General features: G+C 42.3%; 1 protein-coding gene across 1 annotated transcript in view; it reads right to left on the bottom strand.

The window, feature by feature from the left end:
* The window catches only part of PROS1 (protein S), a 78,945-nt gene that overhangs the window by 43,569 nt on the left and 8,643 nt on the right, over nucleotides 1-26,733 (bottom strand). The window contains exons 5-7 of the mRNA XM_073584420.1: nucleotides 20,561-20,683; nucleotides 15,353-15,484; nucleotides 994-1,119 (exon numbers count right to left, since the gene is read on the bottom strand). Of these exons, the coding sequence (XP_073440521.1) occupies nucleotides 994-1,119; nucleotides 15,353-15,484; nucleotides 20,561-20,683 (381 nt within the window). The remainder of the gene's footprint in view (nucleotides 1-993; nucleotides 1,120-15,352; nucleotides 15,485-20,560; nucleotides 20,684-26,733) is intronic.

The following is a 26,733-nucleotide window of genomic DNA, read 5'->3' as shown; positions in this document are numbered from 1 at the left end:
CTTTATATATTATATATATTTTTATATATACACATGCACATACACACACATTATATATATATATATATATATATATATATATATACATACATACATACACACACACACATATATTCACACTCACAGTATATATAAATTTTTTTTCATCTTTTACACTTTAAAAATTACAAAAAGGACAGTGGGTGATGCTGAAGTTTGTGCACCAGTGGAGAATAAAGGGAACATAACTTCAGGAAAAGAACTTCTCGTGAACCATTAAGCATGAGGGTGGATCAATCGTGTTTTGGGGTTGTGATGCAGCCAATGGCATGGGGGACATTTCACGGGCAGAGGGAAGAAAGGATTCACTGAAATTTTAACAAACAAATACTTGGTGCAAACATAACACAATTTGTAAAAAAGCTGACGTTGAAGAAAGGATGGCTTCTACAAATGGATGATGATCTTAAAACAGGTCACACAATAGACTACCTCAAAAGGCACAAGCTGAAGGTTTTACAATGGCCCTCACAGTCCCCTGATCTGAACATCATTGAAAATCTGTGGCTAGACCTCAGAATAGCAGTGCATGAAAGGCGACCCAGAAAGCTCACAGAACCGAAATAATTATCCAAGGAAGAATGGATGGAAATCCCTCAAGGAAGAATTGAAAGACTCTTGTCTGGCTACAAAAAGCATTTACAAGCTGTGATACCTTCAAAAGGGGGTGCTACTAGGTACTAACCATGCAGGGCTCTGAATCTATTGCATTGGCCCATTATCCTTTTTCTAATTTTCAAAATGTAAAAGATGACAATATACTGTATACATTTTTTTGCCTAAAATACAAATTAAATGTGTCATCTTTAACTTTAGGCATTTTAGAGATCATTTCATCGTCAACTTTCTTAACTGTTCACAAGAACAGTAATTTTGACCAGGGGTGCCAAAACGTTTACATGCCCCTGTATACAGGCACCATCTTACACAATTTACCCACAGAGTGTTACTTACCTTCACAAAACTTTGATGATGTGTTGAAGCGATAACCAGCATCGCATTCACACTCATACTTTCCTGGCGTATTTCGGCATTGCGCCCCTCCACAGATAACCGGGCTCAACTCACATTCATTTCTATCTATTGAAGACAAAGACATATTACATATAGCATACAACAATAAGATGAAGTTAATTTGTGGCAACTAGTGAGTAAATGGCTGTCTTGTTTAGAATATCAGGATAAAATAAATCATTCTGATGTAAAGGGATTGGCTGCAGTGGTCATATACAGTATCTGTCCAAACGGAGCAGGAAGCACAGAGACTGGTGGGGGTCCCTGGGAAATTGTCGGAACGAGAAGACCAAAGGATAACTAAGTTCAGGACTACTTAAGTTATTAGTTTAGAGTATTTTGAGAGTATTTTTTATGTAAATGGAAGGAGAATTCCATTAGAGAGGCCTGTCACCCGCCGTCAATTTGCAATCGTCCTGACTGGCATAAATGCTGCCGTTCTGCACCAGGTGTTGTCGTTTTTTTGCTCCTGTGCCTCACCATTCTTGAGAGATTCATTGTAAATATGTCTTGTCTTTTTCAGCCAACTGGGCATAGACCTCAAAAAGATGACGACATAGAAAATGGTAGGACCACACCTACTTGGCTAAAAGATACAAGGTTTACATAAAAGTATTAAAACTTGAATAAAAAGGCCGAGATAAACAATGCCATATTCAGAAGAAGAGTGGCATTGACACCAGGTAGCAAAAACATACATATGGCAAGTGACAGGTAGTCTTTAATGAAGGAGGATCCTTTAGTCAGAATCAGAGAGAGACATCAACCGCCCTAGAGGACCCAACAGAGCCGTGCAGCGACCCACAAACACCTTCTTGAGGATTACCATGTAATGCTTCATTTGCTTCAATTAAGCACTTGCTGCCGCTTTCCCTGTAGAGTGCGACTATTTGCTGAGGAACTGCGCATCCAGATATTGAGCTCTGATTTTATTGTTGGCGATTTGTAACCCAAACTAACATGTATCAGATGAAATATGCTACAGTGGGTGGTAGATAAGTGTATTATAGTAAGAAAAACCTGACATTAAAGGGAATGTCAGCAGGTTTTTGCTATGTAATCTGAGGACAGCATGAGGTAGGGGTTAAAACACTGAATTCGGCGATGTGCCACTTATTAGACTGTGTGCTGTTGTATACTTACAATGAATGTTTTATCATCAGGAGATAACTACAGCCTAGACAACAGCTCACAAGATTTCTAGTCTGACCACGCCCCATCCTGTGATAAGAAGCTCACTGTCAACAGACAATGTACATACAGAGCCTGGCGTTGGCAGGGGAAGTTTTCTCAGCTCTGCTTCATATTACGCCTAAGAACTCTGACCGCTACACCCAGTAAACTAAGTGATACATTGTTGGATTCAGAATCTCTGCCCCTACATCATGCTGCTCTCAGATGAGGTAGCAAATACCTGGTGACAGTAATAGCAATTGAGACTGAACCATCTCATGCGTAGGGGGATCTCCTGAATCCGCTCTGACCGATGATGTTGTGGTAAAAAAAGATAATAATAATAATAAATTATCTGCAGCACTTTACACTTCAGAGGGATCATATACAAACAATATCAGATATAATGTAATAATTAAAAAAGAGCAATAAGGACCCTGCTCACAAGAGATTACAATCTATAAGGAAATATACATAAAAGACATAAAAGATAAATAGTGCTTGCAATATGCGGTTCAGCCATCTTTATGATACATAAGGGTATTCGTGAAAAAGGATCAGATGATAGAAAAGAAAAATACAGACTATGAAAAAAATGAAAGAGGGGGATAAAATAACAGTTAGATTAGTAAGATGATATGATCAACCAACCTGAAAAGATATGTTTTTAGAGCACTCATAAAACTGTGGACATTCGGAAGTAATCAGATTCACTGGGGTAGTGCATAACAGAGAATTGGTGCAGCATCAAAAAAGTCTTGGAGACTGGAGTGGGTGGTTCAGGTTATGGAGGATGCTAGCCTTAGATCATTTGCAAAAAAAAAAAAAAAGATCATGTCAAGGTGGTAAACAAGGATGAGGGAGGATATCTAGTAGTGCAGCACTGCGGAGAGATTCATGAGTAGTTTATATTGGCCTCTGTACCTAATGGGCAACCAGTGAAATGACTGGCACAGATTGTAGGCATCGGTGTAGCAGCTGGACAGATAAATAAGCCTGGCTATTACATTAAAGAAGTTTTCCACTACTAATTTCACCCTCTTTTGTATGTCCTAACTATCAGTTTTCTAATGTACATCTATGACCTGCCCTGCTACTGTAAGCTCATCCATGTGTGGGTGATATGTTCTTCTGTTGTTATCCTGGTTCTGCTGCTCCAAGTCTGCAAACCGGAATCGGACAAACTGAGCAGCGCCTGTCATTGGTGCGGACTAGCTTTCAGTGAGTGACCCAAGTGGAGAGGAGAGTGAAGGCATATCTGAGCTCAGTCATGCGTGGTGTAGACTGACTATGCCGAGTGTCACGGTCACTGTGTGTCTGGGTGCAGGTGTTACCGCAAGGCGAACCCATAACACACGTGACCCTGGATACAGCGCCTCCAGTGGGGCGAATTTAAATAATAAAACGTGCAGATGGATACACCGCCTCCACCTGGCGAGTTTAGGTATAACACGTTAATATAAATTCTGGAAACCCCGCCTCCAGTACGGCGAGTTTAAATAATAAGGGGGACCTGGGAAACATTAACAATGGTGGGCCCTGCGATAGGGAAAAGGGAATTGGAGACCTCCTGAGCTCCCCTGAGCCAGTGTCCCTGCACTCCTAACGTTCCCTATGCCGGTTCCGCACCGGGCGCCGCACGCGTACCTCAACGCCCTTGCTCGCCCTGACCCTAAACCCTCACTAGGGAATTGGTCGGTGCGGAAACTAATCCCACCACTGCACTAACAACACACATGAGGGAAAGAGACAATACAGGGGGACACCACTTAGCTTTATGCTCTGTGCTTATGCTCCTGCAACAGAGCCCTCCACCTGCGTGCGTCTTCTCCTCCACCCGGATCCATCACCATAATAGGATCCTTCACCATAGTGCAGCCTTGGAGCAGAGTCCACCACCAGTTGCTGCTGCTTAGTAACAGAGTCCCAAAGATGAGTTCAGCTTCTGACACGAAGTCAAGCATGCTTGAGTCCAGCTCAGCAGCCAAGTCCCACATGGTGAGTGCCACTCTCCATAGTCGCCACTCCACCAGTCCATGCAGACACTTCCCGCTGACACCATCACTGCGACCCCACCACGCCATGCCAGCCCTTCGTCCAGACACCATAGCTGACACACTTCCCCCCTGGCTAAGCTGCACAGGACTCCTCTTCAGCTCCATCCTTCCACCAGGCTCTCACCAACTCAAAATCCATGAAAGAATGAATGAATATCACCAGCCGTGATTACACACCCTGAGACTCATTTATAGAGCCCCACACCTGAATCATAATTACAGAGACCTTTAAACTGAAAACCTAAGGTGCGATACCACTAACCACCACCGGGGACAGTCAAGCCACCTTGGCAACTTGCCAAAAGGAAAAAAGTTCACTCTGTGCTTTTAAAACTGTCAGATCACTTCAGATCATGACACCGAGGCTTTGAAGTGTCATCCCTTCAGCTGACAAGACCTGTGATATGCTTTCTAATGATCAGCAGCATATCGCAGCGTTTTTCAGCTAAAAACACGGTGCTCCAAAGCGTCGACTGGATCCAGGCAGTGGAGGAGAGTAAACTGTGACCTGAACATGCGTACTCAGACGGCTGTCACTCACTGAGACACAGTCCCGCCCATACCAATGATATGTGCTGATAAATTTGTCCGATTCTGGTTTCCAGACCAAAAGTACCAGAGCGAGAATCCCAGCAGAGGGATATATTACCCACAAATATATGAGTTTACAGGAGCAGGGCAGGTAATAGGCTTATATTTGAAAACTGATAGCTAAGAAGAGTTAGGACATATGAAAGTGGATGGAATCAGTAGTGGAAAACCTCTTTAGAGTTAGATTGGGATGGGGAAGAATTTAGTGAAAGGAAGATCAATTTGTAGAGTTAAGAAGTCCAGACTAGAATTCATTAGGGTAGAAGAATAGAACATGTCGAGTTTCAATGCCAATTCTTTTTTTTTGTTCAGGGTAGATAAGCCATCACCAGAAATGTCTGGCAGTTGCTTACTTTCATGCTCTAAAACAAAATACATCCCTGCTTGGTCAAGGTGAGCATTCATATACACTGCTCAAAAAAATAAAGAGAGCACTTAAACAACACAATGTAACTCCAAGTCACACTTCTGTGAGATCAACCTGTCCAGTTATAAAGCAACCCCAATTGTGAATCAATTTCTCCTGTGCTGTTGTGCAAATGGAAGAGACAACAGGTAAAAATGATAGGTAATTAGCAAGACATCGCCTATAAAAGAGTGGTTCTGCAGGGGGTGACCACAGACCATTTCTCTGTTCTCATCCTTTTTGGCTCTTTGGTCACTTTTACATTTTGTCACCCCTAGAGCTACTGTACAGTAGCATGAGGTAGTGTCTACAACCCACAGAAGTTGCTCAGATAGTGCAGCTCATTCCGGATGGCACATCAATGAGAACTGTGGCAAGAAGAGTAGCTGTGTCTATCAGCACAGTGTCCAGAGCAAAGAGCAGATACCAGAAGACAGGCCAGTACATCAGGAGATGTGGAGGGGGCCGTAGGAGGGCAACAACCCAGCACCAGGACTGCTACCTCCTTGTATGTGCAAGGAGGAACAGGAGGAGCCGTGCCAGAGATAAGGAAGGGTAAAAAAAAATAGCTGTGGGATGAAGAACTACTGAGACATTTTTGGGCACCTAAAGTGTGTTAAAGGGAATCTGTCGGCAGGACTTCACTCCACCAAACTATTTACATGTGCATGTAGCTCTTTCAAAAAAACGAAAAAAGGGGTTTGGTACCATGTTAGCCAGTAGAAAAAATATATAAAGTGCTCTCAGTGAGAGAAATAAAATAGGAATCTTGTGGGTATGGTACCTGAATACCTACAATACTCATTACTCACAACACCTCTGCTACAGGACTTCGGAGAGGCTACGGAACCACCTTATTCATGTTTTCTACAGCACCAAGAAAACGGTCCAAATGGAAATACAAACTTTAAGGAGTACAATTGCTGGTGACATACAGCAGAAAATGCAGCTTTTCTATACAACACTGCAGTCATACCTAATATACAACAAGAAAAAGAAACTCCACAGACTTCGACTGAAAGCAGGATTACATTCCAGCACCAGTCAAGACCCTCCTAAACACTACAGCATGGGGCAAAACCACCAGAAGGACACAGGTACAGTCAGCTGTATTATTAATCTGTCATCTTACAAACCCACTAATCTAGAACTTAATGTACTTTCCAGAGGTCTCACATTCTGTCCTACAAAACCTCTAGACAAAACAGAACTTTGTAGTGACATGGAACAATACTTCAGGAGACTTAGACTGAAGGAGTTCTTCTCTGTCAAAGAGGACTTGGGGCTTCTGGGCAGCCAAACTTAAGTCAAACTAGAGAATAAGAAAAACTCTGACTGGACACCTCCCTCTGGCCGCAACACCATTTTGGACCAATATATTGACTCATTTAGACATTCGATGCAGTCCACGATATTGGATAAAAAAGCAAAGGAAACATCTAATATAAGTTTGCAGGAGAAAAAGGAGATTCACGGCCTTAAGAACAACAGGGAGATCACAATTAAGCCTGCGGATAAAGGTGGTGCCATAGTTCTCCTTAATACAACTGACTACATCAAAGAGGCTCACAGACAACTGATGGATATACAGTACTACACCAAACTGGATGATGACCCAACTCCCAAATATCTGAGGGAGTTGAAAAGAGTCATCAAAGGTCTATGTACAGACCCCATAAACCTTCTGGACTTAATACGGAGAATCCAAGGATGGGAACTTTCTATATGCTTCCCAAGATTCATAAGCCAGGCAACCCAGGGAGGCCAATCATCTCAGGGGTGGGAACACTAACTGAAAAATTCTCAGGGTGGATTGAAAACATCCTCAAGCCGCTGGTAAGGAAGACAGCCAGCTATATACAGGACACTACAGACCTGCTTAATAAGCTATCCACGATAGGTCCCCTCCCCGACAGCACCATCTTAGCCACCATGGACGTCGAATCCTTATATTCCAACATCCCACATGAAGATGGACTAGCGGCCTGCCAAATGTTTCTTGAGGCCAATGGGATCCCCTCCAAGTCTGTAATAGCACTTACCAGATTCATCCTCACACACAACTTTTTCTCTTTCGGTGAGGAGCTCTACCTACAACGCACCGGCACCGCTATGGGAAGTAAAATGGCACCCCAGTACGCTAATCTCTTCATGGCTAAACTGGAAAATAACTTTTTAGCATCCTGCTCCATCAAACCCTTTGCCTATTTCCGTTACATTGATGACATATTAATAATCTGGACTGAGCCTGAACAAGAACTTCTAAATTTCCATGACAAATTCAACAAATTTCATCCAACCATAAACTTGACATTAGACCATTCAAAAACAAAAATCAACTTCCTAGACACCACCATAAAAATCCAAAATGGTTCATTCCAAACATCAGTATATCGGAAACCAATTGACCGTCCCACATACCTCAAATGGGACAGCTTCCATCCTAAACACATTAAGAAATCCATTGTCTACAGCCAGGCCCTCAGATATAACCGTATCTGTTCCAGTCCCAAGGACAGGGATGAACACCTAACCCAGCTTAAAATGTCATTTTTAAATCAAGGTTACCATCCCACCTCCATTGATGATCAGATCGTTAGGGCCACAAGGATCCCTAGAAGTCAAGTACTTCAATACAGAAAAAAAGAGGAAAATCATCGTGTACCTCTGGTAGTGACCTACAACCCACAGCTTGAAATACTCAGAAAAATGGCTAAGAAACTTCACCATATCCTACACAAGGATGACCGGTTAAAAACACTATTCAAAGACCCCCCCTTGCTATGTTACAGACAACCTCCCAATCTAAGAAACATCATTATCCGAAGTTCAATGTCCTCTGATTCACCAAGAGGAACATATCCTTGCAATGGGAGAAGATGCAAAACCTGCATTCATATAGAGACCAAAGACAAAATCCAAATTCCCAACACACAGCAGGACTATAAGATCCCAGGGACATTCACATGTTCCTCTTCCAATGTGGTGTATTTAATTCTATGCAATATATGTCCTGTGGGTGGCCTGTATGTTGGAGAAACAGGACAGAGACTGAGAGCAAGGATGAGGTCTCATCGTCATACAATTACAGACAAAAAAAAACCATTTACCTGTGGCTAAACATTTCTGTGGTCCAGGACACAACATAGGCAATATGAAAGTTGTCATTTTAAAAGGCAATTTTAAATCACAGACGCATCGGAGAGTGTGGGAGCACAAATTCATAACAATCTTTGATTCTATTCACACAGGACTCAATTTGTCAGAAGGTTTTATGACCCATTACCAAATCTGAGCTATCTACTCAAAGTAGCCCTTTGATCTTCAGAACTTTTCATACTACCTATCTGATCTTACCTAATTAAGGATTCTCTCTTCAAGCTCATTGTTTGTTTATTGAAATGTTGTGCTTTAAACTGTATATAAATAAGGTTTCTTCATATATTTTGTCATATCAGCCTGATGAAGGGACATAAGCAGTCCCGAAAGCTTGCTTTGTAACAACATTCACTATTATTTGTTAGCCATTAAAAGGTATCATACCCACAAGATTCCTATTTTGTTTCTCTCACTGAGAGCACTTTATATATTTAGCTCTTTCAAAAGAAACTCTAGCAATACCATTACATGATCAATCTGTTCCTCCGTTACTGGGAAATCAGAGTTTGAATTGATATACAAATGAGACAGAAGAACTACAAGAATTTGCAGAGCTGAAGCTTCTATCACTCCAGATCTATTTCTCAGCGCCGCCTCCTCCTTTTTGGCCATCTGCTCCTTTTCCTGAAATCAGGAGGAAGCGGCACTGGGCAGGAAATAGATCTGGAGTTGAATTGAACTGCATATCGGTTTCTCAGTAACAGAGGAACGGACCGGCCATGTAAAGGTATTGCTGGACTTGTCTTTGAAAAAGAGATTCATACACATATAAGAAGTTGGGGTTGGGTGAAATCCTACTTTTCATAGAGTCGGAAATCACATTTCTTTATACCTACACTCACATGCATATGTTTTGCTTGCACTTAGCACAATATTGGCATTTGTTGGTGTGAAGCAGCATCCCTATATAATAAAGATACGAATCAGGGAAAGAGCAATAGGTAAAAACACAACACGGTTTTCTGGACTGTCAGGGGACACGAGAAAATAGATGAACAAAACATATTTTGATAAAGTAGATGCCGGATGATGTCTACTTGCTGTCAAGGGATGGGAATAGCACATACAAGATTTATGTAAGGCTGTTTGCTGTGTCTTCTCTTGAATTCTCAGCAATGAACATCAATTGATTACAGTGATGTAGTGCCGAATCTGTTTCTCTTCGATGCTCTGGAAGACTGTGGAGACTCCCAGATATGGATTGACTTTTTAATCACAAAGGACCAGCTCTCTCAATAGCACAAAATTAGCTTTATAGGGAGTAGAAGTTATTTTATGAAGCCGTTCTCAGCAGTGATAAATGCCTCCCGTGAAGCCAAGAAGAGAATTGCACCAATGTTTTACATTGAATACCGAATTTGAGAGTACCAGGTGTTAAACGGTGCAAACAGTGAATTTCCCATGTTATAGTGTGATAAAAAGTTTGTAGAATTATAAAAACACTAAGGACGAACCGTCTTGAGAAGTTCTATTAAGGACGCAGTGAGACGGCTGTATAAATCAGACTGAGATGGGAACGCAGTGCACGGGCTGGCCGGCGGCTCTCTTGATCCGAGAGTGACAGCTGCATAGAAATACATGAAGCTGTCACGCTTGGGTAAGGAGAGCCGCCGGGCAGTCCGAGCATTCCATTCCAATCTCCATCCAATTTATACTGACGTCTGACTGTGACCTAATACATACGTGAAACTCCCCTCCATGGGTTCGGATAGAGAGCTGCTGTGGCTGGCATCGAAAGCTACATCCCCCCTGCAGTCGACACTGACAGCAATAATGTACAATCCAAGCTGGCTCTTCCCTTACCCCTCAATAATGTAATCAGCGGGGCAAGAAAATAATGTATCTTACAAATAAGGAGTATATTGTATTACAGCACTTTACGCAGAAGGGTAGGGATAACAAAAACCAGACAGACAGGGAAAACAGGGAAAAAAGAAAACTACAATCATACAAAAGCACACACAAAACAACCGAGTGGAAATCAAGGTAACAGTAGGAGGCACAAACCAAATGGGAAGATTACGATAAACACACAATACCAAATCCATGCAGATATCCAGCGAAAACACCAACTGACTGCTACTAATTCAGACTACTCCTTCAGCACTAAATCAACAAGCTGTAAACTATCACTGGCAATTCCCTAGTGCAAGTGGTGAAACACATTATGGATCTTGAAAGTTAGTGGCAAAGCAAGGCAAAACGCTACTGAATTGACTACGGCAATAATCTTATAGGAGCTAATGAACCTGGGTCCCAGTTTCCAAGAAGGAACCTTCAACTTCGAGGACAACCAAACCAAATCACCAACACACAGGTCCTGATCCACCGATCGTTTCCGATCATCCACACACTTATACTTGGACCCCATCCTCCTCAAATTATTAAGAACACCTTGCCACACTGATGTAATAGACAAAGAAAAACGTTCCTCTTCAGGTACTCATGAAGGACGACTCCTATTGAAAGTGCAGAATTGATTATGAAAACCACATGTCTAGAAAAATGGGGATTTGTCAGTAGATTCATGACAACGGTTATTCACAGCGAACTCAGAGGCAAATAATCTTATCAACCTTGTCATAATCCTAATCCTACTGATTTTCAGACACAAAGCGACTAGGGTATGTCTCAAGATTCTGGTTTACTCGCTCAGTTTGCCCATTAGACTGTGGATGAAAGGCGGATGAAAATGAAAGATGAATTCCTAAGGCCTCTTTCACACATCCGGTGTCAGGGGTCCGGCGGCGTGTGGCGAAAAGCCGGGCCGCCGGATCCGGCCTGCAGCGGTGACATCGGATGTACATGCGGCGCCTGATGCGGCTTGGAGGACATTTAAAGAAGCCGCAGCATCGGGGAACGAGAGAGCCAGCCGGAGAGAGATCGGGAAACGAGAGAGCAGCCAGAGAGACAGCGGGGGGACGAGAGAGCCAGCCAAAGAAAGGTATGGAGAGGGAGAGAGAGAAGGGGAGGGGGAGAGAGAGAGAGATGCGCGCCGGGCACTTGTGGGGTTAAAACTCACAGTGTCCGGGCATGCGCTGTTGAAAAAGCTGGTCCGGCGCTGCAAAAAAAGTTGCAGCCAACGTTTTTTGCAGACGCCGGACGGCGCATGTTTGCCGTATCCGGCAAAACCCGGAGGCGCCGCATGTCCATCCGGCACGATGCGGCGATCATTACATTCTAAGTGAAAAAAACGGATCCAATTCTGGATCCGGTTTTCACAATTTTCACCAAATCGTGCCGGATTTAAAAAAACGGATATGTGAAAGTAGCCTAAGCAAGCACAAAATGCTTTCCAAAATTTAGAAATAAATTGAACTCCCCAGTCGAAAATAATATCAGATGAAATTTCATGTAATTTCACAATTTATTTAATAAAAATTTGAGCCAAAGTCTTGGCATTTGTCAAAGCCATCTCGCTGAATCTATCCACCACCAACAATATCACCAATATCTGTTACCTGCTGACACGGGTAGATCAGTGATGAAATCCACAGACAGATAAGTCTATGGTCTACAGGGAATTGCCAAAGGTTGAAGAGCCCTGAACAGACAGGTATGTGGGGTCTTAGAACACGCACAAGTAATGCAGGCAGCTACATTATCCCGAACATCCAGATGCACCCCAGACCACCAAAAACTACAAGTAACAAGACCTGTGGTGACTTTACTACCAGGATATCCAGCCAGGACCAAATCGTGATATTCACTCAAAATTCTAAGGTGGAGGTTCACAGGGACAGTTTACCTGAAGGACAGGTAGCAGGGGCGTCCTCCTGAACCTCTAGGACCTCCTTCTCCAGATCAGAACGAATAGTAGCATTATACCTCCCCCCAGAAAACAAGGCAATGTACCGCCTTAATGTTCTTATACCCAGCCTATAAGTCACAAAAAAGTTAAATCTGGTAAAGAACTATGACCATATTGACTGTCAGACGTTTAGCAGATTCCAGATACAAAAGATTTCTATGATCGGTAATTACTATGACAGGATGAACTGCCCCCTCCAAAAAATGATGCCATGCCTAAAAGGCCAATTTTATTGCCAAGAGTTCCCTATTATCAATGTCACACTTCTTCACAGCAGACGACAATTTCTTGGAGAAGTATGCACACCGACGCCATTCACTTGGAGATGAACCCTCAGACAATACAGCCCCAACCCAACCTCCACAATGAAAGGCTCAGTGACGTCAGGATGTCTAAAAATTGGCACACAAGCCAAATATCTCTTCAAAGTAGCTAATGCTTCACAGGCCAGACTGGATCATTTTGAAAAGTCTGACCCTTTCATGGTCATATAAGTAAGTGGTTTGGCGGAAAGTTCTTCATGACCTTATGGTAATAATTATTGAAACTCAAAAACTTCTGAAAAGACTTTACGTTCTCAAGACGATCCCAATCCAGTACTGTCCGGACTTTCGCCAGATCCATGCAAAAACTAGTGGACGATAAGAAATACCCCAGAAAGGGATATCCTGAAGCGAAGAAATACATTTCTCTGATTTGACATACAATTTATTATAGTTTATGTGACTAGAGCTCCGGCGAATAAATCAATATGTCATTCAGACCTACGTGCCAGATGACAGAAAGTGTCATTTACAAAGTGCTGAAAAATGACAGGAGCATTAGTCAACCCAAATGGCATAATAATGTTTTACTACTGTCCCTCGGGTGTATTAAAGTCTTCCATTCATCCTCCTTGATTATAAGCCCCCCTGAGGTCCAGTTTGGAAAACCACTTAGCCCCGGCGATCTGATTAACTCCCAGAGGTATTTTCGGTTTTGCGTTTTCGTTTTTTGCTCCCCTTCTTCCCAGAGCTATAACATTTTTATTTTTCCGTCAATATGGCCGTGTGAGGGCTTGTTTTATGCTGGACGAGTTGTACTTTTGAACGACACCATGTCGTGTACTAGGAAACGGGAAAAAAATTCCAAGTGCGGTGAAATTGCAAAAAAAAAGTGCAATCCCACACTTGTTTTTTGTTTGGCTTTTTTACTAGGTTTACTAAATGCTAAAACTGACCTGCCATTATGATTCTCCAGGACATTGTGAGTTCATAGACACCAAACATGTCTAGGTTCTCTTTTATCTAAGTGGTGAAAAAAATTCCAAACTTTGCTAAAAAAAAAAAAATTGCGCAATTTTCCGATACCCGTAGCGTCTCCATTTTTCGTGATCTCGGGTTGGGTGAGGGATTAGTTTTGTGCGCTGAGCTGACGTTTTTAATTATACCATTTTGGTGCAGACATGATCTTATGATCGCCCGTTATTGCATTTTACTACAATGTCGCGGAAACAAAAAAAAACCTAATTCTGGCGTTTTGACTTTTTTTCTCGCTACGTCATTTAGCAATCAGGTTAATTCTTTTTTAATTGATAGATTGGGCGATTCTGAACACGACGATACCAAATATGTGTATGTTTGGTTTTATTTTTATTGTTTTATTTTGAATGGGGTGATTTGAACTTTTATATATTTTTTAAAACTTTTTTTTTGCTTTTGGCATGCTTCAATAGCCTCCATGGGAGGCTAGAAGCTGTCACAACCTGATCGGTTCTGCTACATAGAGATGATGATCAGATCACCTCTATATAACAGATTTACTCACTTGCTATGAGCGCCGACCACTGTGTGGCACTCACAGCAAGCCGGCACTAATAACCAGAGAGGTATCCAGGAGACCTCTGAGACCTTGCTCACGTGATGGGGGTCACTGGTGTGCGCATTTCCGGCGCGATTGCCAGAAGCGCTTGTTAAATGCCGCTGTCAGCGTTTGACAGCGGCAATTAACTGGTTAATAGACGTGGGTGGATCGCTAATCCACCCGCGGCTATTGCGGGCTCATGTCAGGGAGGGAGTCCAACATCGGCGTAAATGTACGCCTGATGTCGGAAAGGGGTTGAAGACATCCAGAACTAGAGGGAGAGGGTACGGATCCCAAACTGTGATCTGATTTAGTTCTCGGAAATCTAAGCAGGGAAATAATCCCCCCATCTTTTTTCTTAACAAAGAAAAACTTTGCTGCAACAAGAGATGAGGAGGGTCTGACATGACCCTTAGCTAGACTTTCTATGATATAGTCCTTCATTGCCTGCCTCTCTGGACCTGAAACTGTTCTTAGGCTACTTGGCCCCAGAAATTAAATTAAGGAAGCAATCATATGGTCGATGAGGTGGAAGTTTTTGACAGCCCTGTTCTGAGAGCATATCCTCAAAATCAGGTATTCAGGCAGGGAATGGATAGCAACCTTGGCACTTGCAGAGTTTTTGATAGTAATCGCTCATGCTTACTACTACTACCTGAGTCTGCAAGTCCACACGGGATTGTGTAACATCAGCCAAGGTAGTCCAAGAAACACCGGGGAGGGAAAGTCCTCTAAATCATAACAATCAATAGATTCCAAGTGCATGACCACTACCTGAAGATGTATTTTTCGAATGACCTGGGTAAAATGCCCATGGTTTAAGGGTCGGAAATCTAAGCCAATCTTTTACAGAAACACTCATTTCCTCCTGATTTAGAAAAGGAACAATGAGATGACAAACAGGCAGTGATCGTAGGTCTGCAGATTGCATTTTTTTAAAATAAGGGATTAAAATGACTGACTGTCTTCAGCACACCCCTCGTGTAAAGAGAGATGTGCTGCCGACAATCATGCAAACTGTGTGGATAGAAATGATCGCTGCATATAAAATTTCCTTCCCATTTCGTCAGAGCTTGTTCATGCATTTATCTGTGCATGTGAATAGGTGGAAAAAAGCCCTTTACACTCATTCTACCAAATATCTCGGGCTGTAAGATTCAGATAAGATGACAGACATTAGGCTGCATTGCAGTAAGTAAGAATCAGAGTTTTCCAAAGTGAAACAGAGATTGTGACACAAAAACAGGTGTAAGTACGTACCGTTACAGGTGTGCTTGTCGGGAAGCAGGTAGTAGCCGTCGTCACAGGCACAGCGATAGCTTCCAGGGATGTTCACACATCGCTGATTGCAGCCGCCCTTCACTTTTTCGGGATCCTCACATTCATTAATGTCTGCAATGAAAATCAAATATTTTAAGAGAATCCTGTTTAGTGGAACTGATCAGTCTAAGGCCAGGGTCACACTCTGCATTTTCTTCACCTGAAGGAAGGATAGAAAGAAACGCTTCGCCATGTTGTTTCCTGCTCCCCGCATCGTGCCATGAATTTCTTGGATTTTTAATTGTTTAAAATACATTTTTTTTCAGATTTTCATAATTATTGCCAGAAGCTGGAATTTACTCCTTTTTCGCTTATTATTAGCACAGAAAAAGACATAACATATAAAACACTTAAAAATAGGGGATGACATATGCAAAAGAGTGCTACAAAACTCAGGATAGTAACCAATAGCCCTTCCAACAGGCCAAAACCCAAACAGGGAAGTGTCTGAGGACATCAAATATGGCATGCGGATGAGGGGACCATACATACCAGGATACGGGATATTAAGTACAGAATTGACTAAATTTTTTTGCTTCAATTTTTTTTCCCCTAATTTCCTTCTCTAAAACCTAGGTGCGTCTTATGGTCCGTAGGGTCTTAGGCCGGGGTCACACTGCGCTTTGGCAGGCCATTAGACAGACTGCGTTACACCGTGGCATAGCGTGGTGTAACGCAGTCCGCTAATGCTGCCTTTGACCCCCATTGTCAGCGGCATGCGTTTGCGACGTGTCGTCATTCAGTCACGGAGCCTTGGATGCGGACTGCAGCGTCTGAGGCTCCGTCACCGCTAGCACAGACGAATCATCTGCGCTAGCGGGTATGGCATAACGCGTTATGCTATACCATTTAACCAGCCCGTTAACGCTATGCGTTGAACGGGCTGGTTAAACGCAATGTGAACCTAGCCTTATAGTCCTAAAAATACAGTACTGACATTAGTAGTTAGGAACATTAGTTACCTGAAGCAATGCTAAGACCAAGTATAACCATAGTATATATGAAATAGGCTATTGAATACAACCCGAGTGGTAGCAATGACTACTCACAGTTACTACAATCAACATGTAGCACTCAAACCCTAAAATATCAAAATTTTTATTTAAAACTCATTAAAAGCAGGACACCTATCCACCCAAATGGAAAACAAATTTGTTTTCCACTTGGGTGGATATGTCACCTGCTTTTCATGTGTATTAAATAGATATTTTAAGGTTTATGTGATTCGTGGTAGCAAAGTCCCCAATGCGCGTTTCGCATCAGGCTTCTTCTTGGGGGCATTAGTATTTTTGTCTTTTCACAAATATGTTTTCCCATTTCCACAACTATGTAAGCAACAGAAATTATTTTTCTTACAGTGAATAAAACTAGGTACCTTTATGCAGTATTTCTCTGTGTTTGTGTTCTGTATAGGTTTAATTTGCAAAAAAAAAAAGATAAAATATATTTCATTTTATGACCTGTTAATTAGGACCCCCATGGCCAGACTCCCACTAATGCTAATAACTGGGGGCTCTAAATCCCTGCATTGAGCCAATTCCGTAAAGAAGTGGGTACAAACTAAACTGTTAGGGTCGACGGAACGCACCAGATATAAATAATAGGAGGTGCGTTCGCCGCCCGGGGTCCACCGTGCGGTAGATGGTAAGACCGCTGCTGGACAATGGCAGATGCACCAGAAGGTGAAGTACTGCGCTCGGGTTAACGTCACCCGAACGCTAAGAGCGGCTCTGTTCAGACACAGTCGCTTGGCAGTAATAAATATAAAGGGGCTGGCCCTGTTAGCTTCACAGGAAGCTCAGCGGGTGGCGTTGCAGCCGCAACCGCCAAGGGACGATGCTACCGCAGCGCGGCAATAACTAAAGCCGCTGGACGACGGCGCCGGAAGACCGACCACCGTCGGACGCTAGTGGGCAGTGCAGGAGGCACAGTGGCATGTAGCTTGCCACAATCTGGAGCTGACCAACCAACACTCTGTCTGGAGTTTCATAATAAGTCAGTCACCAGTCCATGCTGCAGGTAAGTTTGTTGTAGATTAGACAGTGGCATTGACTGATGCAATATATTAGACAAGTCCATTCTTGAAGATAATGTGTAGGAAACAGAAAAAAATGGGAAAGCGTAAAGATTTGAGAGACTATGACAAGGGCTAAACTGTGATGTCTAGACACTGGGTCAGAGCTTCTTGAAAGTGGCCGGCCCTATACCATTTTTAGACAGGTGACTGTAATGTTATGGCTGTCAGTGTTCATCAGGGCATGTCCCTATACTGAGTCATGACATTCAGTCAGAAAACATCCATTATTTACACTGCTGGCTGCAATCACGGGGCTAGATGACATTGCACAATAGCAGAAAAGGTTTATACAAAAATAAAAAACAAAAAACCCCCCTTTTTTATGACATACCTAAACAACTGTATTTCTAAAAAAAAAAAAAAAAGGGAATGGGCTTTTATAAAAGTTAATCAATAGAAACAGATGAGCTGTGTCTGAAACAAATCTGTAAACCGAATTTCTAGATTACACAGAAAAGTTAACTTAAAGGGGCTTTGCCACAAACAAAGTACATTTTAATCAATAGATCTTGGAATAATAATACTTTCCACAATTGAATGTTTTTTTTAAATGTTCCTGTTCTGAAATAATCTTATACATGTGCCCCTGCTGTGTACTGTGTAATGGCCGTGTCTAACCGTACAGGAAGAGTATACAGACAGGACAGCAGGGGATCTCAGATGATTGTTTCTGTGAGGTAAAACATTGCTTCATAATAATGGGCCTCCATACAGTATAATGGCCCCACACCCCCTCGACTCAGTATAATGGCCCCACACCCCCTCGACTCAGTATAATGGCCCCAACACAACCATCCACACAAGTTCTTGTGAAAAACTAATGTTCCTGGGCTGAGATAATCTCGTACATATGCCTTTGCTGTGTACTGTCTAATGGCTGTGTCTGATCGTACAGGGACATGGTCTGCACATACCACATCTGCTCGCCACGGGAGGACGCAAAAGAGTATATAAATAGGACAATACGGGATCACAGACGATTCTTTCTGTGAGGTAAAACATTTCCCTGCTTGCTTTTTAACATGTTTTACGTCACTGCAAGGTTGTACAAAAAAAATCATGGGGCGCCATAGCAGAAGTTTTAATTGCCTCCCCCCCCAAAAAAAACAAAAAAACAAAACAAACAAACAACCCTTAATATTCTGCATGGTCACAGAAGAGCACAACCCACAAGTTTGCAGCCCTTACAAAGTCATTTTCCTCCTATTGAAGCCCCGAGATTGCCCTTTCACTGCCACATTAATGTATGATGCAAACAATAGTGTCCCCTCAAAACAAGAGTGTGATACCCTCACAGTTAATTCTTCCTCAGTACCCTCCACGCATAGTATGATGACCCTACTGTACCCCCATCCAAATCAACCCTCAAAGTATGGTGACTCCAACACAGTATGAATGAAGCCCCAACTGTGATCGCCTGACAGCTTTCCGTACAGTATAATGGCTCCCCAACACCCCTCCACTTAGTATGATGGCCCCAACACAACCATACACACTGTATAATGGCCCCCACTAGCCCCCCAAACAGCATACTGGCCCCTACACAGCATGATGGACCCCACAAAAACCTTCCCACTGTATAATTGCTTGTATACAGTATAGTGACCCGACACATCCCTCCAAGCAGTATAATTCACCTCACATAGCCCTCCCAACAGTATAGTGGCCCCACATAGCTCTCCAAACAGTATAATGGCTCTCCACATAGCCCTGCAAACACAATAATGCCCCCCCTACATAAACCTGCAAATAGTATAATGGTCCACTTACATAGTCCTGCAAACAGTATAATGGCCCCCCACATAAACATGCAAACAGCGTAACAACTTCCATATAGTCCTGTAAACAGTATAATGGTCTACACAAAGTCCTACACATAGTGTAATGGTCCTCACATAGTCCTCCATGTATTATAATGACCCCCACATAGCCCTCCAAAAAGTATAACGCCCCCACATATCCCTCCACATAGTATAATGATCCCCACATAGCCATCCAAATATTATAATGACCCCCACATAGCCCTCCAAATATTATAATGGCCCCCATATAGCCCTCCAAATATTATAATGGCCCCCACATAGCTCTCCAAATAGTATAACGCCCCCACATAGCCCTCCAAATAGTATAATGACACCCACATAGCCCTCCAAATAGTATAATGGCCCCCACATAGCCCTCCAAATATTATAATGGCCCCCACATAGCCCTCCAAATAGTATAATGCACCACATAGCCCTCCAAATAATATAATGACCCCCACATACCCTTCTAAATAGTGGAATGGCCTCCACCTAGTCCTTTAAATAGTATAATGGCCCCCACATAGCCTTCCAAATAGTATAATGGTCCCACATAGCCCTTCAATTAGTATAATTACCCCCACACAGTCCTCCATATAATAAAATGGCCCCCACATAACTCTCTATATAATATAAAGGCCCCAACATAGGCCTCCAAATAGTATAATGGGCCACACATAGTTCCTCTACACAGTATGATGGGCCCACATATTCCTCCATACAGTATAATTGTCCCAAGATAGTGCTCCATACAGTATTATGGGCCCCCCATAATCCTCCATACAGTATTATGGGCCCCACATAATCCTCCATACAGTATTATAGGCCTCATATATTCCTCCATACAGTATTATACGCTCATGTAGTCCTCCATACATTATTATGGACCCCATATAGTCCTCCATACATTATTACAATCTCATATAGTACTCCACACAGCACTGTATAATGGACACCATATTAAAAATGCTCTGGTCTCTGCAGCGCACCTTCTGACCCTCTGCAGTGCTCGGCACGCTGAGACATCACAGAGCTTACACGCAAAGGGGAAATGATGGGAGAGATTCTTTCACTCTCTGATAAAATTAGCTGCGATCCCGCAATGCTGTCCTGTCTATATACCTACTTTTGCTTACTTCTCGGCCCAGGAAGTGTATATTATAATGACATTTACTCAGGTATTTCATCTTTTTTTAAACACATCATATTGTACTGTACATAAAAAAAATCCATGCCTATGAGGAGAGTGAGACAGAAAGTGTCACTGACCTTCATCACACCGCACTCCCCGCCAGCCGGGTTTACAAACACAGGTAAAATCTCCTTTTCCATCCTTGCATTCCTTATATCCATCTTTATTACATGGTAATGGCTTACACTGGTCTGGAAGAGCTACAAAATAAATGGGATACACAAATATGCAATACTGGGTCAGAAGGAAAAAGTAAACGAGATTTCAATGTATTTTTTTCATAAATCAATATCACGTCAAAATAAGCAACTTTTAAATATTTCTTATGAGAGAAACCTGCTTCTGTCGCCTCGGGAATGATCTTTCTTTCTCAAAATTCTCAGTTCTTTGGTAAAGTGGTAAAAGTTGGTGCTCATAAAGTTCTATGGAGAACTGTACCTGTCGTTTCAGAAGAACTTATAGGGGAATGTCAGCCCCCCGCAATAAAGGAATACATAAAGGGGGGGTCCCATGGCCAAACGGGCCGTAATAATATTTATTTACTGTTTTAATTTCAATTAAAAAAAAAAAAGGGTTAAAAGTGGGCTGGGCGCCCTCAGTATGGTTTGTGGAGAAGGGCATATCTGGTTTCTGACTGGTTTCCTTGGCGACGTTTTAACGGGCCAAGATTGGCTGGAGAAATATGGCGGTTTTTCTGTGTTTATAAAAAGCCCTGCACTGGCAGTTTTTACCTCAGACAACATTTTCCTGAAGAAAGAAGATTCCTTATAAAGATGGAAGCTCTTCTTCAGCAACTTTTAGCAAGAGCCGGCGAGGAGGGAGGTCTGGAATGGCTAAAAAACTGCCTGGCGACTAGACCTTCAACCGCAGGGCCTGACGCTGCCTCTCCTACCTCAGCTCCATGTACCCAGCTCCAGACTCCGCGTCAGCCTCCAGCCTCAACCGCGGCACCACCATCTGTAGGGAGAAGTAGGAGACCCCCGGCAGCCTATTCTCCTACTACTTCACCGTGGTGCTCCAGACTTCCTGTCAGGGAGCAAACCAGGAAGTCTCGCCGTCCTCCTACCACGAAATCCCGCAGCCCAATGCGGGACACCGGTCGTTGTCATCATCAAAGGCCGGGTATGTCAGCTGATTCCGCCGGCAAGACAGACGGGCGCTGCGGTCGTAAAAGCACCGTAGCGGCCACTAAGCAGATTGCCCCGGCGCCGGCTACCACACTGCCCCCAGCGCAGCAAGCGACATCATCTGAGGAAGAAGAGGACGATTCACCTGCAGGCACCTCTCAGCTGCGCTCACCTAACATGGAGGGCTCGAGCACAGGCTGTACAGCAGAACAGTCTACAACATCCTTAAACCATGGAAAGGATGAGGACTTGAACTTGTCTTTATTTTCTAGTCATAGTGAAATGATTAAAGATGTTCTGGCAGAGGCTTTAGGCGGAGCTATCGCTCCAATTCCTCAGCCGCCAGCTAGTATTGATTTAATTAATAATCCTCTCCCTTTGAGAGGCAATGCAAATAAGAATACGTTTAAAGAAGCTTTAGTTTGTGAATTATCACCACTTGGATTCCATTTAAGTTCCGCTTTTAAGGAACTTATTTGGGATGGACAGTACGTCGATTTATTCTCTCTTATTCCTTGCAGAGAACAGCCAAATAAATTGGAAAAAAAAGATGACAAATCTGAATCAGACGACTCTAGGAAGGGCTCAGTCAAGTCCTTCAATAATTGGATCCAAGCATTTTCCATTTATTCTGCTGTCATTGGCGAGAAATACCCAAATTTATGTAGTAGTCTTTTTCAACATTTGGACATAATCCTTGAGGCATATAGAAATTTTGGTGGATTAGCTTGGCTTCATTACGATGAAGCATTTAGACAGAAACTGGCCGTTCACCCTGAAGTTCACTGGGGGACTAAAGATGTCGGATTGTGGATTAATTTGATGCTTCCCCAAAGACAGGCTTTTTCCAGACAATTTTCCACCCCCGGTGTTAAAAAAGGATTTTGCTTTGCATTCAATGACTCCTTTTATAAGTGGAGTCATAACTGTAAATTCAAACATGAATGCTTTTTTTTGTGGGAATTCCCATCCCGCCTTAAAGTGTTTCAAAAAGCAGTCAACCCAGCTGTCAACTGCTAAGGACGCTAACACAAAAGGCCTCGACTCCGGTGAAGGTGGAAAACATGCGCTATTGGCTAAGCATTTATCCAAACAAGGAGATTAGCAAATTATTGTTTGACGGTTTTTCAGAAGGGTTTTACGTACTGCCCTTTGAGGGTGTTGGCTGTTCAATTGTTAACAATCTCCCTTCTATAAGGTTGCACCCACAGGTGGCAAGTGAAAAAATTTTGAATGAGATCTCGCTAGGTAGATTTGCCGATCCCTTTTCTTCTCCTCCTTTCAAAAATTTTCGGATTTCTCCGTTAGGCATTGTTCCTAAGAAAGAGCAAGGCTCTTTCCATTTAATACATCACCTATCGTACCCACATGGTAATTCATTGAAAGATCAAATTGACAAGGCAGCGAGCTCAGTTACATAAGCCTCTTTTGATTCAGCCATTCTCCTACTAAAAAAATTTGGCTGGAATGCTTTAATGTCAAAATCTGACATTAAATCTGTGTTCAGACTCCTTCCTGTGCATCCAATGGGATTTAACTCTTTAGGGTTTTATTTCATTAATGAATTTTTCTTCGACAAATGTTTGCCTATGGGCTTTTCTCTGTCTTGCTTTTACTTTGAAACATTTTCTTCTTTTTTACATTGGGTCTTAGAATCTACTACTAGCAATGTAGGAATACTACATTATTTGGATGATTTTTTGTTTGTGGGACCAGCTTCATCCCCAGATTGCTTACATGCTCTTTCCGGTTTTGTAGAGCTATGTGAATTTTTTGGCGTTCCAATTGCGCATGAAAAAACGGTACTACCTTCCAAATGTATCGAATTTTTGAGTATTACTTTAGATTCTACCATGATGGAACCAAGGCTCCCTTTGGACAAGGTTTCAAAACTGCATGATGCTTTGTCGAAATTTATTACCAAGGAAAAGGTTACGCTAAAAGAGTTGCAATCTTTATTAGGATTGCTGAACTTTGCACTCAGAATTATTCCCATAGTCAGGCCGTTTTCAAGATGCCTTTACGAAGCTACGAAAGGTCTATCGTCTCCCAAGTCTCATATCCGAGTTGGTGCGGAGTTGAAGGAAGATGCCAGGATTTGGCAAAAATTTTTATCGGATTTTAACGGAAAATCTTGTTGGCAGTCGGATTTTATATCTGCGTATTCTTTTCCTTTCAATTTTTCTGTTCACCCCACGGCGGGTTGTGCAATTCTTTTCTCCTCTCAATGGACTGTTCAGAGGTTGCCCTCTCAATGGATAGCTATAGGTTTGAATCAAAATTCCATGGTTTTGGAATTATTTTCAGTCCTAGTAGGTGTTTTTCTTTGGGGAAGATTTATGCAGAATTCTAGGATTGTTTTACTTTCAGAAAATCAAGGTTTTTTGTTGTCCGTCAACACCCTTTCATCTAAGAATAGATGGGCTTTAATAATCTCGAGACAATTGACACTCCTCTGCCTAAAATTTAAAATTTGGATTAAGGCAAATGTTGGCTCTTGTCATTGGAAAGAGGCTACGGTGTTATGAATGGGTCACCGAGGAGGAAAAAACAACACAAGCCAAGTCTCAGAAAACCAGAGGGGTTGGTAACTATGCAGATTGCAGATCCCTGATCTTACCACACAACTAGCAGCAGTCGTGGAGCGTACCTACGATGATCCTAGACGCCTCATCACAACTGGAGAGCTACATAAGCCTAAAGCAGGAAAAGAGGAAAACTAACTGTCCCAGAGCAGACCCCAAAGGAAAGACAGCCCCCCACGTGTATTGACGGTGAAACAAGATGAAAACACAAACAAAGGCAGAAAAATAGGCTGAGCAAACGATGGGGCCCGACTAACTAGAAAGGACAGGAAAGGCAAGACACTGTCTGCAATCTGCCAAAAACCCTACCAAAATAATGTCCAACACTTCTGATAGCAAAATTAACCCTGAAGTCACTAGACTTCTCCCACTATATCAGCACTCTGAAATATTCTGAGACAGAGCAAAAAGAGGCCAATCTCATAAGGGACAAAAAGGCAAATACAGATAAATAGGAGTGGAAATTCAGCACAACCCCAGCAGGGGCTGGCTGACCACAAAAAACTAGACCAACAAGAGCAAGTGTGAACAATAGCAAAAACAAACTTAACTTGAGAAGACTGGAACAGAGCTGAAGTCCAAGACCTGAGAAGCAGACTGAATCACCAGCACCAGGCTAGGGCGTCGGCTGTCTTATATCCAGTCTGATACTCCAGAGATCCAATCGTTATCCTCATCAGGTGGCACATCACTACCAATTAAACCAACCTCACTACCTCCTGTCACCACCAGAGGGCGAACGGAAGGAGGAGCAGAAAATGAGTTCACAACACTACGGATTCCTTATTGACAAGTCATCGAGTAATTTTTTGCCAACAGGTTCCAGAGGCAGCTGTCGAAGCAACACCTTGCCCTCAAGAATTTTGGGACTTGATATCAATCTGATACCTTATTTCATTCAACAGTCGTTATCTGAAAGATCATGGGCCGATTACTCGGCTGAATGGTTAAAATGGTACAATTTTTGTAACTTATATGATTTGGATCCAAAAACTTCGGATCCAGTATCTGGTTTAAAATTTGCTGAATATTTAGTACTTAAAGGATTGTCCTATTCAGCAGTAACTAAATTGATCGCTGGTGTTTCATTCTTTCTCAAACTCTTAGGCTCCCCACCTTTGACAGCTTTCTTTCCTTTGAAGCAATTTTTGAAAGGATTTAGGAAAAACAATTTCAAGCTGGATGCGAGACATCCAATTTCTTTACCATTGTTAAAAAATCTATGCTTATCCCTTAATTCAGTTTGCTTGAATCCGTACGAAACATCGTTATTTTCTACAGCATTTTTAATTGCGGCTTTTGGTGCTTTGCGTATAGGCGAGTTAGTTTCTTCAAAAAAGTCGGAACCTTACGGACTGATGATTTCTGATGTTGAGCTTCACGAGCTGTATATAATTTTGTTTATAAGAAAATCAAAAACAGATCAATTGGGAAGGGGGGCCAGATTGAAGATTGATATTTTCCCTGACTCGGTCCTATGGCCTATCAGTAATTAAAAAAAAGGGGTTGAAATCCGTCATAAAGTGCATGGTCCTTTATTTTTACATTCAGATCTTTCCCCTGCTACCATTTTCCAATTTAATTTTTTGTTAAAGAAATGTCTACATTTTTTGGGAAAAGAGAACTTAAGAATTACCTCCCACTCATTTAGAATTGGGGCTGCTACGGAAGCGGCCAGGGCTGGCCTTTCAGATTCAAGAATAAAAAGTTTGGGCAGATGGGATTCAAAAAAGATTTAAATTATACATTCGTCATGAGTTACAGTATATGATTACTAACACTTTATTTAATTTTAGGCCCTTTGGTTGTTTGGATCATCGGCCATTCCTTTGTGTTTTGGGCCCAGAAGAGGGCTAAGCTTCGCTATTATTCCGAGAACTTATCATTCAGCCCTACTTCAGTTCAGATTTATTGGCACAGAATTCAAGGAATGAAGTGGTCAAGTTTTGTTTTAGAGTTTAAGAAATGTTATAGGTTTTTTCCATGTCCTGATTTAGTTATATTTCACATTGGTGGTAATGATCTAGGGAAAATGAAGACTTTGGACCTGCTCGCATTAATGAGATTGGATATTTCGGTTTTGAAACAATCCTTTCCTAATACGGACTTCGTTTTCTCGGAGATCATACCCAGACTTTTATGGAAGAGGAATGGTTTATATTTCATGAACAAGATACGTATAAGGGTTAACAGGGGCACTCAAAAAATTTTACCATTGATTAATGGTTTTTCTTTTCGGCACACAGAGCTTGAGGGTTTTATTTCGGGCTTATATAGACAGGACTTGGTTCATTTGTCCGACATTGGACTGGACATTTTTAATTTGGATTTGCATTCTATGGTAGAGAAGTGGCTGTGTGGTTTGGGGGGGAGCATGTCTCAGTGAGCCCTGGCTTTTGGGAAAATCGCCCGTTAAGGGGCGGATTGTTTCTCTGGTATGGTAATATTGGATAATTTTATGGAATTATTTATTTAACGGTTTGGTTATTTATTATTAACCCAAAATAAACTCACGGCCACTTTTCTTCCATTATTAAA

This window comes from Dendrobates tinctorius, unplaced genomic scaffold (assembly GCF_039654945.1).
Source record: "Dendrobates tinctorius isolate UK_male_01 unplaced genomic scaffold, ASM3965494v1 ptg000084l, whole genome shotgun sequence".
Taxonomy (NCBI): domain Eukaryota; kingdom Metazoa; phylum Chordata; class Amphibia; order Anura; family Dendrobatidae; genus Dendrobates; species Dendrobates tinctorius.
This window is presented reverse-complemented; position numbering and strand designations above follow the sequence as displayed.